At 47.9% G+C, this 12662-nt stretch overlaps 1 protein-coding gene across 5 annotated transcripts in view; it reads left to right on the top strand.

The window, feature by feature from the left end:
* The first annotated feature begins 794 nt into the window (after nt 1-794).
* The window catches only part of USP42 (ubiquitin specific peptidase 42), a 37732-nt gene continuing 25864 nt past the window's right edge, over nt 795-12662 (top strand). For 3 of the 5 annotated variants that reach the window (XR_013813520.1, XM_079770801.1, XM_079770804.1), the window contains exons 1-3: nt 2003-2116; nt 6269-6524; nt 7557-7757. Coding sequence is in view for 4 of the 5 variants with exons in the window: in XM_079770801.1 (XP_079626927.1) it covers nt 6278-6524; nt 7557-7757 (448 nt within the window). In the remaining variant the exon portion in view is untranslated. Of the gene's footprint in view, nt 1523-2002; nt 2117-3014; nt 3159-6268; nt 6525-7556; nt 7758-12662 lie in introns of those variants that run through there. The other 2 variants (XM_079770802.1, XM_079770803.1) reach the window with 2 other exon arrangements.

Consider the following 12662-nt stretch of genomic DNA (forward strand, 5'->3'; position numbering starts at 1 on the left):
TGGTATAAATATCCAAATGGCCCTTGGCAGAAAAAAAGGTGCCCCATCCCCCCACCCTGCTTTAGAGGAAAAAGGTTCCCCACCCCATAGAGGAAGGTGGAGGGGGCTGTGCCATCCCTCCTCCGAGAACCTGTTCTGGGTGGAGAATGCTAAGGGATGTTTCTTTAAAAAAAAAAAAAAATCCCTTTTCCTCCCCAAGTCGCTCAGGCACTGTATGAAAACACTGGTTGCAGGGGCAGTTTTTCAATAGAATGGAAAATGAAATTAGAAGCCAAACTTTTTTAATGTGAAGCATTAGAAAGGAAGCATTTTGAAACACCACAAAGCTCAGGTGAACGTTAAGGATTTGGCTCTTGGATTCCTTCTCATTCTGTATTGAATCATCTGAAAGTCATTTGGAAAAGGCAAGCAAATTACTGAGTCCACCCCTATGGCTGGCCTGTTCTTACAAATCTCTTTCTCTCGCTAAACATCAACATGAGAGAGAGACACCCATTCCTTGCCTCTCCGTCACAACCTGACGGGGAGGTGGGAATTGAACCCGGGACCCTTAGGTCTGAGCAAAACCGGCCAGGGCCTTACAAGTCTCTTAACAGTGTTGAAAGGGCCATGAGGGTGAAGTCCCGTAACGGTTATTCGTCAGAAGGTAAGTTTTGCTGTTAATTTTGAAAGTGGGCATTGAATTTGGGAGGTTTGAAACCCGCCTTTTCCTTTTTTGTTTCCTCGAAATATTTCAGTGTTCTGCTCCACACACACAAACTGATATTTTATCACGTTAGTGATTTCATTCCATAATAATAGTGAAATAAGGGCTACCATAAAAGATTTATGAAAGAAGGGCTACCGTAAAAGATTTATGCAATCTGTAAGTAAGATTCTGAGGGGGGGACTCATGCAGGATTTTGTGGGAGAGGCCCGAGGTGGGATTTCTATAAGCAAATGTCGGAACGGGGCGTTTGTAGGGGGAAAAATAAGTCTGTAACTGGAGGCTTCCCTGCCAGGCGAAGGAATTTTAGACTTTTTTGTGGGCCAAGAAAGTGGCTGCAGGCTGGGAGGGGGCGGGCCGCATCTGACCCGCGCTTCTGAAGGATCGCCCTGCGGTAGGAAGGTGGAAAGGGCGGGGAGAGACTAGCAGGGAAGCGCCGGAAAGAATGTGGGACTGGGCGTGGGGCAGGCCGCCTGGGGGCAGGGAGGGTCAGGATCACAGCCCCAGGGCAGGTGTGACTTGGTGATAAGGGTTAGGCCTGTGAGGAGGGAGCAGAGGGGCTCAGGTTAGAGGAGGTGAGTGCCGCGTCCCTAACGGGACCCAAAAGGGAGGAGCAAGGTCGTGGCGGAGGAGAGATGCAAGGATGAGCCACTTCGTTCTCGGCTGGGCTCGCGGTGGAGGCGTCCATAGGTGGTGGCCAGCGGGATGGACCGGGCGCTCGGGAGTTGCGTTGGTTTGGTTGCCCCCAAAGGCCGTGGGATGCTCGGACCCGAGATGAACGCGTGCCGGCCGGGGCCCGGCCTTGTCTGGACGCAGGTACGACATCCGCCGCTTCCCGTGAGTCGGGTCGGACGGCCCGCGGGCGCACCGCTGGTTCCGGCGTGGCCGCCGCCCTGGCGGAGAAGCGCACGTAGGAGGCCCTCCCGGAGCCGGGGCCGTTTGGCGGCCCGGGCAGCCCGCGCCCGGCGTGCACCCGCGCGGATCGGCCCCGGGCGCACACACGGAGGGGCGGTCTCGGGCCTGCCCTCGGCCCCGCCGCCCGCTCGGGGGAGGACCTCGCGCGGCCTCGGCCCCGCCAATCAGCGCGCTCCTCGCGGCGCCCGGCGCTGCAGTGACGCGTGCCCGCCCGCGCCCGGGGCGCCCCGGCGCCGGCCCCTCCCGCGCTCGCCGGCCCGTTAACTGCGCGCCGCGCCTCTTGCGCGACGGCCCCTGGGCGGCGGCGCGTGCGGACGCAGCCTCGGCGCGCCCCCTGGCGGCCCGGCGGGGCGCGGCGGGCGCGGCGCTGACCCGGAGGCGGCGGCGGCGGTGCCCGGATGGAGGCACGTCATTGTCCCCCGCCGGGCGGCTGGGCTGTGTGCGGCGGCGGCGGCGGCGGCCGAGGGGGATGGAGCGAGCGCCGAGCCGGGTCAGGTAAGCTCCCGCCTCCTTCCCGCCCGCTGCTGGCCAGCGTGGGGCCCGCGGAGCGCTCCGCCCGCCTCCGCCGCGGCTGGCCCGGCCGCCCCTCTGCCGGCGCGGCCCGCCGGGGGCTGGCCCGGCCCCTCGCCCGCCGCCCCCTCCGCCGCCGCGGGCCGCCCGGGACCCCGCCGCGCCGGTGGCAGCGCCGCCACCGCCGGCCGAGCCAGGCCGCTGGGGAGGGGGCGGCGGCCGCGGCGGCGGGGCGCCCCGAGAACCGGGCTGCGCCGGGAGGCCGGACCCCCTGGTTGCCATGGACACTGCCCTCCCACCCCCCACCCGGCCCCAGTCCGCCCCCTCGGCCCGGGGGCCGGGCCCGGCTGGTGTCCCCGGGGCGGCCTGGCCCGCATGGGTCTGCCCGGGGTGGGCGTGTGCCGGCCGCGGAGCCGGGCGTCCCCCCCGGCCGCCTGCCGCCCCCCGCGTGGCTGCTGCCTCCCGCCCCCGAGCGCCCCTCGGAGCCCGGGACTCGCCTCCCCGCCCCCATTCCACCCCAAAAGATACAAACTTTCCTCCCCGGCGCCCCTCGGCCGGCCGCCCTCGCGGGGCCGTCCACCTGGCTGCTCCGCCGAGTGTCCGCGCTCCCCACGCCGGCCGCCGGGCTGAGCGGGGCCGCCGGGCTGAGCGGGGCCGCCGGGGCGAGGGGGGCGGCCGGGGAGACGGGGCCGGCCCGGCGGCGCGTCCCCCAAAGCGTGTTTCTCTGGGTCGCGTTCTTTATCTTCGGGACGGGAAGAGCCCACTTACCTGGAGGGGTCGGGGGCGGAGGAGGTCCGGTTCGGGTGTTTGAAGTGGAAATCAGGCGGGACAGAAGTTTCCCACCGTGGGACTTTAACCCGGAGATCATGAATGCAGCTGAGATTACTTTGTTGAGCAGCTCCTTCGTATTTCGGAAGGCCTGAGGGCTTGCTTGTTTAGGGGAGAACACGTTGATGATTTAAAAGTGAAAACACTGAAATAACAGAAAAGCTGGTTGAAAAACTAGTTAACGCCTCTTTTTTTCAAGGTAACAGCAATATTCTCAGACATTTTTGTGGAGACTGAAATTTTTTTTTTAAGAGTTGTAAATGTTAAACAATCCTCTTGACATTCATTCAGAGCGCGTTGGGCATGGGAATAATCAGTTTCACTTATTTTTACTTAAGGTCAGTTTCACTTTCTTTTCTGCCATTGAATCAAGTCTACACTGTTTTGTAAAGGTTGAAGGCTTGGTTGTTTCGCTGTCTTAAAAATAACTAAAGTCAAGTTGTGTCTTCTAAAGCTTGTACAGGAGTGTGGATTACATTGTGTGCCAAGCAGCAGAGTAACAGTTTCTTCTTAGTGTATTGATGTTACCTCAATGTATGTGGGGTACCTTAATGCTTAAATAGCATATACATGTTAGAAATAAAAAAAAAGAATAGTGCATTCTGGCATTCGGTAGAAATACTAAGGGAGAAATACCATGTAAGAGACTCAGAATCTTAAGACTTTGGAATAAAGGAGAGGAAACACACATCCAGCCAGATTCTTGTAGTGCTTGCTTCTTTTCAAACATGCTTTTGTAACTTCTTGTGTATCACCAGAACATGTTGAGAGAAATGGTAACTTTTCACTGAAGTAGGTGCTCGAATGTCCTGAGGTTTGCAGCAGTGATGTTGGGGAGCTTTGCTGAGCGCATAGAACAGGTCAGGGTCTGCATCCTAGGGCCTGCACCGCGGTGCTTGGCTTCCAGAAAGGGTTTCTCTCTGGGCTGATGGAATTAGTTGGGTGCCTCACGGTTTCCGGGTAAGAATTCATTGGCGGGATGTACAAATGAAAATGAATGGATGGTTTTGGTTTGCTTTCCCAACAGTATAATGCTGTATGGTTATTGATGACCGAGTTGTATGCATTCCTTCATTTTTATATATATGTAAGAACCCCTCCTCCCCCTCAAAAAAGGCAGTTGGGCCAGTAAAATGGTTTTACTTGGTCATTTGTTAATGATAGTCCTGAAAGGATGTCTATCCGGGGAAAATCAAGGTTTTTGCTGTTTAATGTCATTGTAAGTAAGCCTTTCTTTCTTTACCTCCTCCTTCCCTTCCTCTTCCTCTTTTGTTTTCTTACTCTTGTCTCCACACTGTTTCATAATTTCTTTTGACTCTTCAATGAGAAAAATGTGAATTTTTTTTTGGATAATATGGCTCAAGTTTTCTTCCTGAATGAAGGTCCAGTACCTTATTTTTTCTTTTTTTTCCCCTTTTGTTTTTTCCCCCCCTTTTCTCAGTTTCTTAGATTGACTTAAAATTTCAGTTCAGTTTTTATTTTATTAAGATCTAAATAACATCTTCTGTTTTTATGTAAGTGTCCAAAAAGTTTTTTAAGGTTAGACTTTTGGGGGAGAAGTAATCATGCCTTTATTTAAAACTATAACAAAATTTGAGGCTTAAAATAAAAACCTCTTATGAGCAGATAGTGCATTGTAACATTTGTTGAGGTGGCATGTATATGGGTATTTATTATCCACTTACTGTATTGAATATTTTTAAAACAAGTTTTAAAGGGTATTCCAACTTCGTAGTTTTTAAAGCATTAAATGAGATTCTGTATATTAATCACTCAGCACAAACTGGTGCTAAAACAAACACTGGTTATTTACTATTTCCAGAATCCATTCATTTGTTCAACACCTGTATGGAGAGCTTTCTGTATGCCAGGTCAGGGGGTACCAGTAAGAACTTGATGGAGAACAGCAGTGAACCTGCTGTGCAGTAGGTGCTGAAGGGCTGCTGTATAAGTCAGCACAGGTGCTGGGGAGCCTGGAGGAGGGGTTTTAACCCAGTTCTTGGGGGAGGAGGTTGTCAAGGAAAGTGTCCCAGAGGAAATGAATTCTAAACTGAGTAGTGGAAGTGCTCACTGGCTGGAGGTGGGAGGATGGAGAAGAGAGGTAAAAGGAACAGCATGTGCTGAGCCCAGTAGAGAGCAGGTGGGAATGGACCTTGGGCGGGGTGTGTGTGTGCAGAGGTTCTCAGGGCAGGCAGTGCCAAGGCTAGGTGTTAGAGGATGTTGTGCTGGGGCAGTCAGGGCACACCAGATTTGGTTGCAACCTGGCAGTTTCGGAAACATTCTTAAGAGTAGATCTATCGACAGGTTGGTGTAGCCAGAAGGAACCCCAGTCAGGAATGTTGGACCTGGTCCCTAGTCCCAGTGGCTGACTAGTTTGGGTTATAGTTGGTGCATTTTATACATCCTGTGAATTCTGTCCAATGTCTCATAGGTCCATTATGAAAGTTAAATAAGGTACTGTATGAAAAGTATAAAAGTGTTTAATTGTATTGGGCTTCCTTGTAAAAGTCACATATACCAAATAAATGAGTCTCTTCAGAAAAATGTGCTTCAGAAGTGAGACTTCCTATACTTTAAAAATGCAATGTATTTCAGACAATGTCTTTTGGACTTTATGCTCAAATTAAAGCTAGATTTTCTTTGTGTAGTTGAGACTTTTCCCTGGAGAATTATATATGGATTGAAAATTGAGTCGCATGCATTAGTGCATTTCACATTCTAGTTCTAAGCAATTCTAGTTCTAGTTCTAAGAAAGGAAGAATATAGGTACTTGGTAAATGTATAGAATTGGAAAAGGAGGTGCCGGATTATAAATTGTGATAATTTTAAGAGGCATGGAATAGAATGATAATATGTAATCAAATATTTCATTGAAGGTTTTTTTAAAAATATATCTTTATTGATTTCAGAGAGGAAAGGAGAAGGAGAGAGAGATAGAAACATCAGTGATGAAGAGAGTCATTGATCGGCTGCCTCCTGCACGCTCCCCACTGGGGATTGAGTCTGCAACCCAGGCATGTGCCCTTGATCAGAATCGAACCCGGGACCCTTCAGTCTGCAGGCCGATGCTCTCTACTGAGCCAAACTGGCTAGGCCCATTGAAAGTTTTATAATTAAAAAATGTTGCTGTGTTCAGAGTAGACAATGCTAAATGTCCTGAGGAAATTATTACAAAGTGAAAAATACTGTTACTTTTATATTTGAAGATAGTAAAAAATTACTAGAATAACTTTCTGAGATCTAATGGTAGAATAAGTAGGTTACTTTCCTAATCTTATGAAAGAAATGTGTGCTTTTTGTCTTTTGCAGAGTTGAACAATGACCATAGTTGACAAAGCTTCTGAATCTTCAGACCCTTCAACCTATCAGAATCAGCCTGGCAGCTCTGAGGCAGTCTCACCTGGAGACATGGATGCAGGGTCTGCCAGCTGGGGTGCTGTGTCTTCATTAAATGATGTTTCAAATCACACGCTTTCTTTAGGACCAGTACCTGGTGCTGTAGTGTATTCAAGTTCATCTGTACCTGATAAATCAAAACCATCACCACAGAAGGATCAAGGTCAAGGTACTTTGTAAAAGATAGAATTACTCCAAGAAACTCCTGTATAAATGCTGTCAATGGATTGGTAGTTTCAGAGGGGTTCTTATTTTGCATGACATAGTGCTGCCTGAGTGGCCAGCCAGTTACATTATGATGGGCTTCATTTTCCTCTGCTGCTTATTCATGATTAACAACGTATCATAACAAGGGAGATTATTTTTAATTACTATGATATTGTAGTTTTTTATTTTAAAAAAATATGTTTTCATTGGTTTTTACAGAGAGAGGAAGTGAGAGGGATAGAGAGATGGAAACATTGATGAAAGAAACATCATCATTCGACTGCCTCCTGCATGCCCCCTAATGGGATCAAGCCTGCAACCTAGGCATGTGCCCTGTCCGGGAATCGCACCAGTGACCTCTTGGTTCATGGGTTGATGCTCAACCACTGTACCACACTGGCCAGATGATATTTGTAGTTTTTAAATTTCTAATTTGTTGAAGGATAAACTTTATTTTGGTGAGAATTGAAATGAACAAACATTTTATTAACTTTTCAATTAATTATAGTTCTCTAAGTAGATGTCTGTTTAAAATTTAAAGATGTTTTAAAAAATACTAGGTGGTGGTTGTTTGTTTTTTAATATATTTTTTATTGGTTTCAGAGAACAAGGGAGAGCGAGAGAGAGAAACATCAATGATGAGAATCATTGATCGGTTGCCTCCTGCACGCCCCCAACTGGGGATTGAGCCCACAACCCAGGCATGTGCCCTTGACCGGAATCGAACCCCCCGGACCTTCAGTCCGCAGGCTGACACTATCCACTGAGCCAAACCAGTTAGGGCATGTTTTTTTATTAATATATATTTTTATTGAAGAGACCAAATCATTTAGAGTTTCCCACATTCTGAGTTCTGCCTTTATCCCCTGTATTCCTGGTTAGCTGGTAGTAAGATTTAGAATCTTCATCAGAGTCAGGTTTGATGTGTTGCTATTTATTTAGCTTCCAAAGCCTGCGGAGCTTTGTTGTTAAATATCGGTTTTTATTTTTCCAGCCCTCGGTGATGGCATTGCTCCTCCACAAAAAGTTCTTTTCCCCTCTGAGAAGATTTGTCTTAAGTGGCAGCAAACTCACAGAGTTGGAGCTGGGCTCCAGAATTTGGGCAATACTTGCTTCGCCAATGCAGCATTGCAGTGCTTGACATACACGCCACCTCTCGCCAATTACATGCTATCGCACGAACACTCCAAGACATGTAAGTCTTCTGTTTTATGTTACATGGGTTTCGTTGTGGTATCTAACCTACTTTCATTTTTTTCTCTGAAATGAAAGGGAGGAATTAGCCAAGAATTCTATGATCACTAAGCAGTTGGCTTAGTTCTTTTAGAAACCATGCAGGAAGACTGTAAGATTTGTATTCAGATTATGTAAGAAGCATTTTGCACCTAATTTGACCTGTGAAGTTATTTTAAAAGAAACATATTTTAGCAGCATTTGGCATGTTTGAACCCTTTGCTGGCTTGCTTTCTACACTTGCTAAAAAATGTGGCATGAATGTTTGCCACCAAGCGGGATTAAAATCCTGCCTCTTCTGGTATCTGATTCACTTACAGGCTTCTCAGCCTTAGTGGAGAGGAACCTCTCATTACTGCCCAACCGCCCGGAAATTCATTCAGGACTTAACGTTCAGCATGTGAGAGCTGGGTTTCAACCTTAAGGGTAGGAAATCAGTTAAACCATATTATGGTCCTTAATTTGGCGAAAGCCAACTCAGTGGTTGACTAGCAAAATTCAGAATTTAAAACATACCTATTTTTTTGAGGATTTGACCTACACATGTTGTAAATATCCTTCAACCTTTGTAAATGAAGTCTCCCCGTTCTTTGATCTACATTAAGCTTAGATTTGCATGTGTATGTTCAGGTGGCTGTTCATTAATTATCAGTGTGAAAAAAGTCCCTTGGTTTCTTTTTGAATAGTTCTTAATGGAGAATTTGAACTGGTTCTTTTAAAATTGTTTTTTCCCCCCAAAGAGCAAAATAATGCTTGTGAAGAATTTGGAAAGTACAGAAAATTTAAAGAAACCAAAGGAAAATCACCCAGAGCCTCACTGCCTAGAGTTGTTTGTTATGCCAAAGGGTTTTAAATTACAGAATGAACGTTATACTTGCCCGCATTTTCTCCCTTTCTAAGTCCATAATTCATTCCCCACAGACAGCTTTCCTATCACTTTGTGCTTAATGAAAGTAGGGTGTGGATGAAAACCTAGCCCTGGCACCTGGACAGCAAGAGAGATGGCCCAGACAAAAATTCAGAAGCTCCCGGTGCCCAGAATTAGGTGCTGCCTGTTTTTTATGCTATTGACGGTTTTCTCTCTCTGTTTTCCCTGCTTTATTGAAGTACTAGAGGCCTGATGCACGGAAATTCGTGCAAGAGTAGGCCTTCCTTGCCGAAACCGGTTTGGCTCGGTGGATAGAGCGTCAGCCTGCGGACTGAAAGGTCCCGGGTTCGATTCCGGTTGGGGGCGTGTGCCTTGGTTGTGGGCACATCCCCAATAGGGGGTAGGGGGGGTGTGCAGGAGGCGGCTGGTAGGTGTTTCTCTCTCATCGACGTTTCTAGTTCTCTGTCCCTCTCCCTTCCTCTCTGTAAAAAATCAATAAAATATATTTAAAAAAAAAAAAGAGTAGGCCTTCCTTCCCCCAGCTGCCGGCACCGGCTTCCCTCCCGCACCTGGGACCCAGGCTTCCCTCCTCTGGCCACCGGCAGGCACCTGGGACCTGGGCTGGCTTCCCTCTGGCCCCTGCTTCGTCAGGAAGGATGTCCAGAAGATGTCTGGTCTAATTAGCATATTACCCTTTTATTATTATAGATTATAGATCATTGACATAAATAAAATGCACATATTTAAAACATACAATTTGGTGCATTTTGACATTTGTATATACTCATGGAACTATCACCACAATTAAAATAATGCACCTAGCCGGTGTGGCTCAGAGGTTGAACCAGGAGGTCATGGTTCGATTCCCAGTCAGGGCATATGCGGGCTCGATCCCCAGTGTGGGGCATGCAGGAGGCAACCAGTCAGTGATTCTCTGTCATCATTGAGGTTTCTCTCTCCCTCTCCCTTCCTCTCTGAAGTCAGTAAAAATACGTATATTAAAAAAGATGATGCACCTTTCACCACCCCCTCAAGTTTCCCATTGCTCCTTTGAAGCCGCTCCCTTTTGCCCTTTCCTACCTCATCCCCTCCATCCCAGGCAACCACTGATATGCTTTCTGTCTACTAGAGATTAGTTTGTGTTTTCTAGAATGTCATATAAGTAGAATTGTATACAGTATATGTTCTCATATTTCCTGGTCTCTCTCAGCACAGTTATTTCTATATTATTTCATGTTGTTGAATGTATCAATAATTAATATTTATTGCTAAGTAGTATTCCACTGTATGGATGTACCACAGTTTGTTTCTTCATTCACCTTTTTTTTTTTTTAAGTTTTTAAAAAATATATATTTTATTGATTTTTTACAGAGAGGAAGGGAGAGGGATAGAGAGTTAGAAACATCGATGAGAGAGAAACATCGACCAACTGCCTCCTGCACACCCCCTACTGGGGATGTGCCCGCAACCAAAGTACATGCCCTTGACCGGAATCGAACCTGGGACCCTTCAGTCGGCAGGCCGACACTCTATCCACTGAGCCAAACCAGTCAGGGCTTCATTCACCTATTGATGGACATTTGGGTTATTTTCCATTTGGGGCCATCATGAGTTAAGCTGCTATGACATTTGTAAACAGGTCTTCACAGGACGTGTCTTCATTTCTCTGGGTAAATACCTAGGAGGGGAATGCTCGGTCTCATACTGTCTGTGTTTAATTGTAAGGTACTTTCAGACTGTTCCCAAAGGGATGGTGGTGTTTTACATTCCCACCAGCAGGGAGTGAAAATTTCCTTTTGCTCAGTACCTCGCCTAATACTTGGTGTGACCTTTCCAATTTTTGCCATTCTAATAGGTATGTTGTCTAGTAATACCTTACTTGTAGCTTTAATTTGCACTTTCCTAATGAGTAATGTTGAACATCTTACCACATGGTTATTTTCCATCCATATATTTGCTTTACTGAAACACCTATTCATATCTTTTGCCCGATTTAAAATTGGGTTCTTTTCTAATTGTTGAATTTTGAGAGTTCTTTATAGTTCCTGGATAGAAGCTCATTATCAGATATGTAATTTGCAAATATTATCTCCCAACCTGGAGAAACGTATTCTCTTCACACTGACTTTAGAAGAGCATGTTTTTAGGTTTGAAGAATTCCACCTCATTTTTTTTCTCTTTATCAGTTATCGTTTAGGTGTTGTATTAAGAAATCTGCTTAACCAGAGGTCACAAAGATATCCTCTATATTTTCTTCTTTTTTTTTAAATTTCTTTATTTATTAAGGTATCACATATTTGTCCTCATTCCCCCATTCCCATCCCACACCCCTCCCCACACATGCCCCCACCCCCCTGTTGTCCTTAACCGCTGGTTAGGCTCATATGCTTGCACACAAGTCCTTTGGTTGATCTTTCCCCTTTACCCCCACTTTCCCCTATCCTCCCTCTGAGGCCCGACAGTCTGATCCATGCCTCCTTGTTTCTGGGTCTGTTCTTGTTCATCCGTCTATGTTGTTCATTATTTCCCTTAGATGAGTGAGATCATGTGCTATTAGAAATACACTTATAAGAACCGAAAATGAGACAAGCAATAATGGTTATGGTGACAGGCAAATGAATCAGTCTGTAGTGAGTTTCTTTCTGGGCCAACAGTTCTTTTGAGACCCAATTTCAATGTCCAACAGTTCCTTATGTGTACATGTCAGCACTGACATTACAGTTCTGGATGGTGGACAAATGGTGATAATGCAGGTCCGACTCTCTCTGGTTTGGTCCTGGGCAACCTGCAGTGATGCACAGCTGCTAACTGCTAGTATGGGAAGGCCACATCAGCGTCTTCCATCTCTGGACTGCTTCTCTTCTGTCTTCATGGCTGGAGTAGTCCTGTCGATTCCTCTCTGTTGCTGGAATCCACATGGTCTTGGAGTTGTTTTAACTGCGGAAAGCTGTGTCTTTGGAGGTGGAGGTCCCAGGTTCCGCGAGTCTGCAGCTGGGGTAGCAGGATATTGGCTGGAGTGGGTGCTGGGTCGCGGGGCAGTTCCAAGGCCTATCTTGTTGGTGGTGTTGATGAGTTTCTACGTAAGGCCGTTCTCCGCTCAAGATGGCATGGGCTCCCTCTGTGATAGAGTCCCGCCGTCCCAGGAGTGCCCGCAGTGGTGGTAGTCTGTCTTTGTCAAGGAGAGGCTTTCTGCCAGCCCCTGCTGCTCCTGCGAGATTTAACTTTCCCTCACTCACTCTCACACACCCCACGCACAACCACACACTCTCCTTTTATACCCTCACTCACTCACTTCCTCTCTCTCCACTCCGTCCTGCCAGCCGCCATCTTCTTTCCTCTATATTTTCTTTTTTATTTAAATACTAGTGGCCTGGTGCATGAAATTTGTGTATGGGGGAGGGGAGGTGTTCCTCAGCCTGGCCTGCACCCTCTCTAATCTGGGACCCCTTGGGGGATGTCCGACTGCCGGTTTAGGCTAAACCGGCAGTCGGACATCCCTCTCACAATCCGGGACTGCTGGCTCCTAACCGCTCATCTGCCTGCCTGCCTGATCGGCCCTAACCACTCTGCCTGCCGGCCTGCTCATCCATAATTGCCCCCCCACCGACCTTCTCGCCCCTAACTGCCCCCCTTGCTGGCCTGATTGCCCCCAACTGCGCCCCCTGCCGGCCTGCTTGCCCCCAAATGCACCCCTTGCCAGCCTGCTTGCCCCCAACTGCCCCCCCCATCAGCCTGATCACCCCCAACTGCCCTCCCCTCCTGGCCTGATCGCCCCTAACCACCTCTGCCTCAGCCCAGCCACCATGGCTTTGTCTGGAAGAACATCTGGAAGGTCTCCCGGTCTAATTAGCATATTACCCTTTTATTAGTATAGATATTTTTATTGACTTCATTTCAGAGAGGAATAAAGAGAGAGAGAGAGCAACATCAATGATGAGAGAGAATCATTGATTGGCTGCCTCTTGCATGTGCCCCTACTGGGGATTGAGCCCACAACC

Source organism: Cnephaeus nilssonii (assembly GCF_951640355.1).
Source record: "Cnephaeus nilssonii genome assembly, chromosome: 5".
NCBI classification, from domain to species: Eukaryota; Metazoa; Chordata; class Mammalia; order Chiroptera; family Vespertilionidae; genus Cnephaeus; species Cnephaeus nilssonii.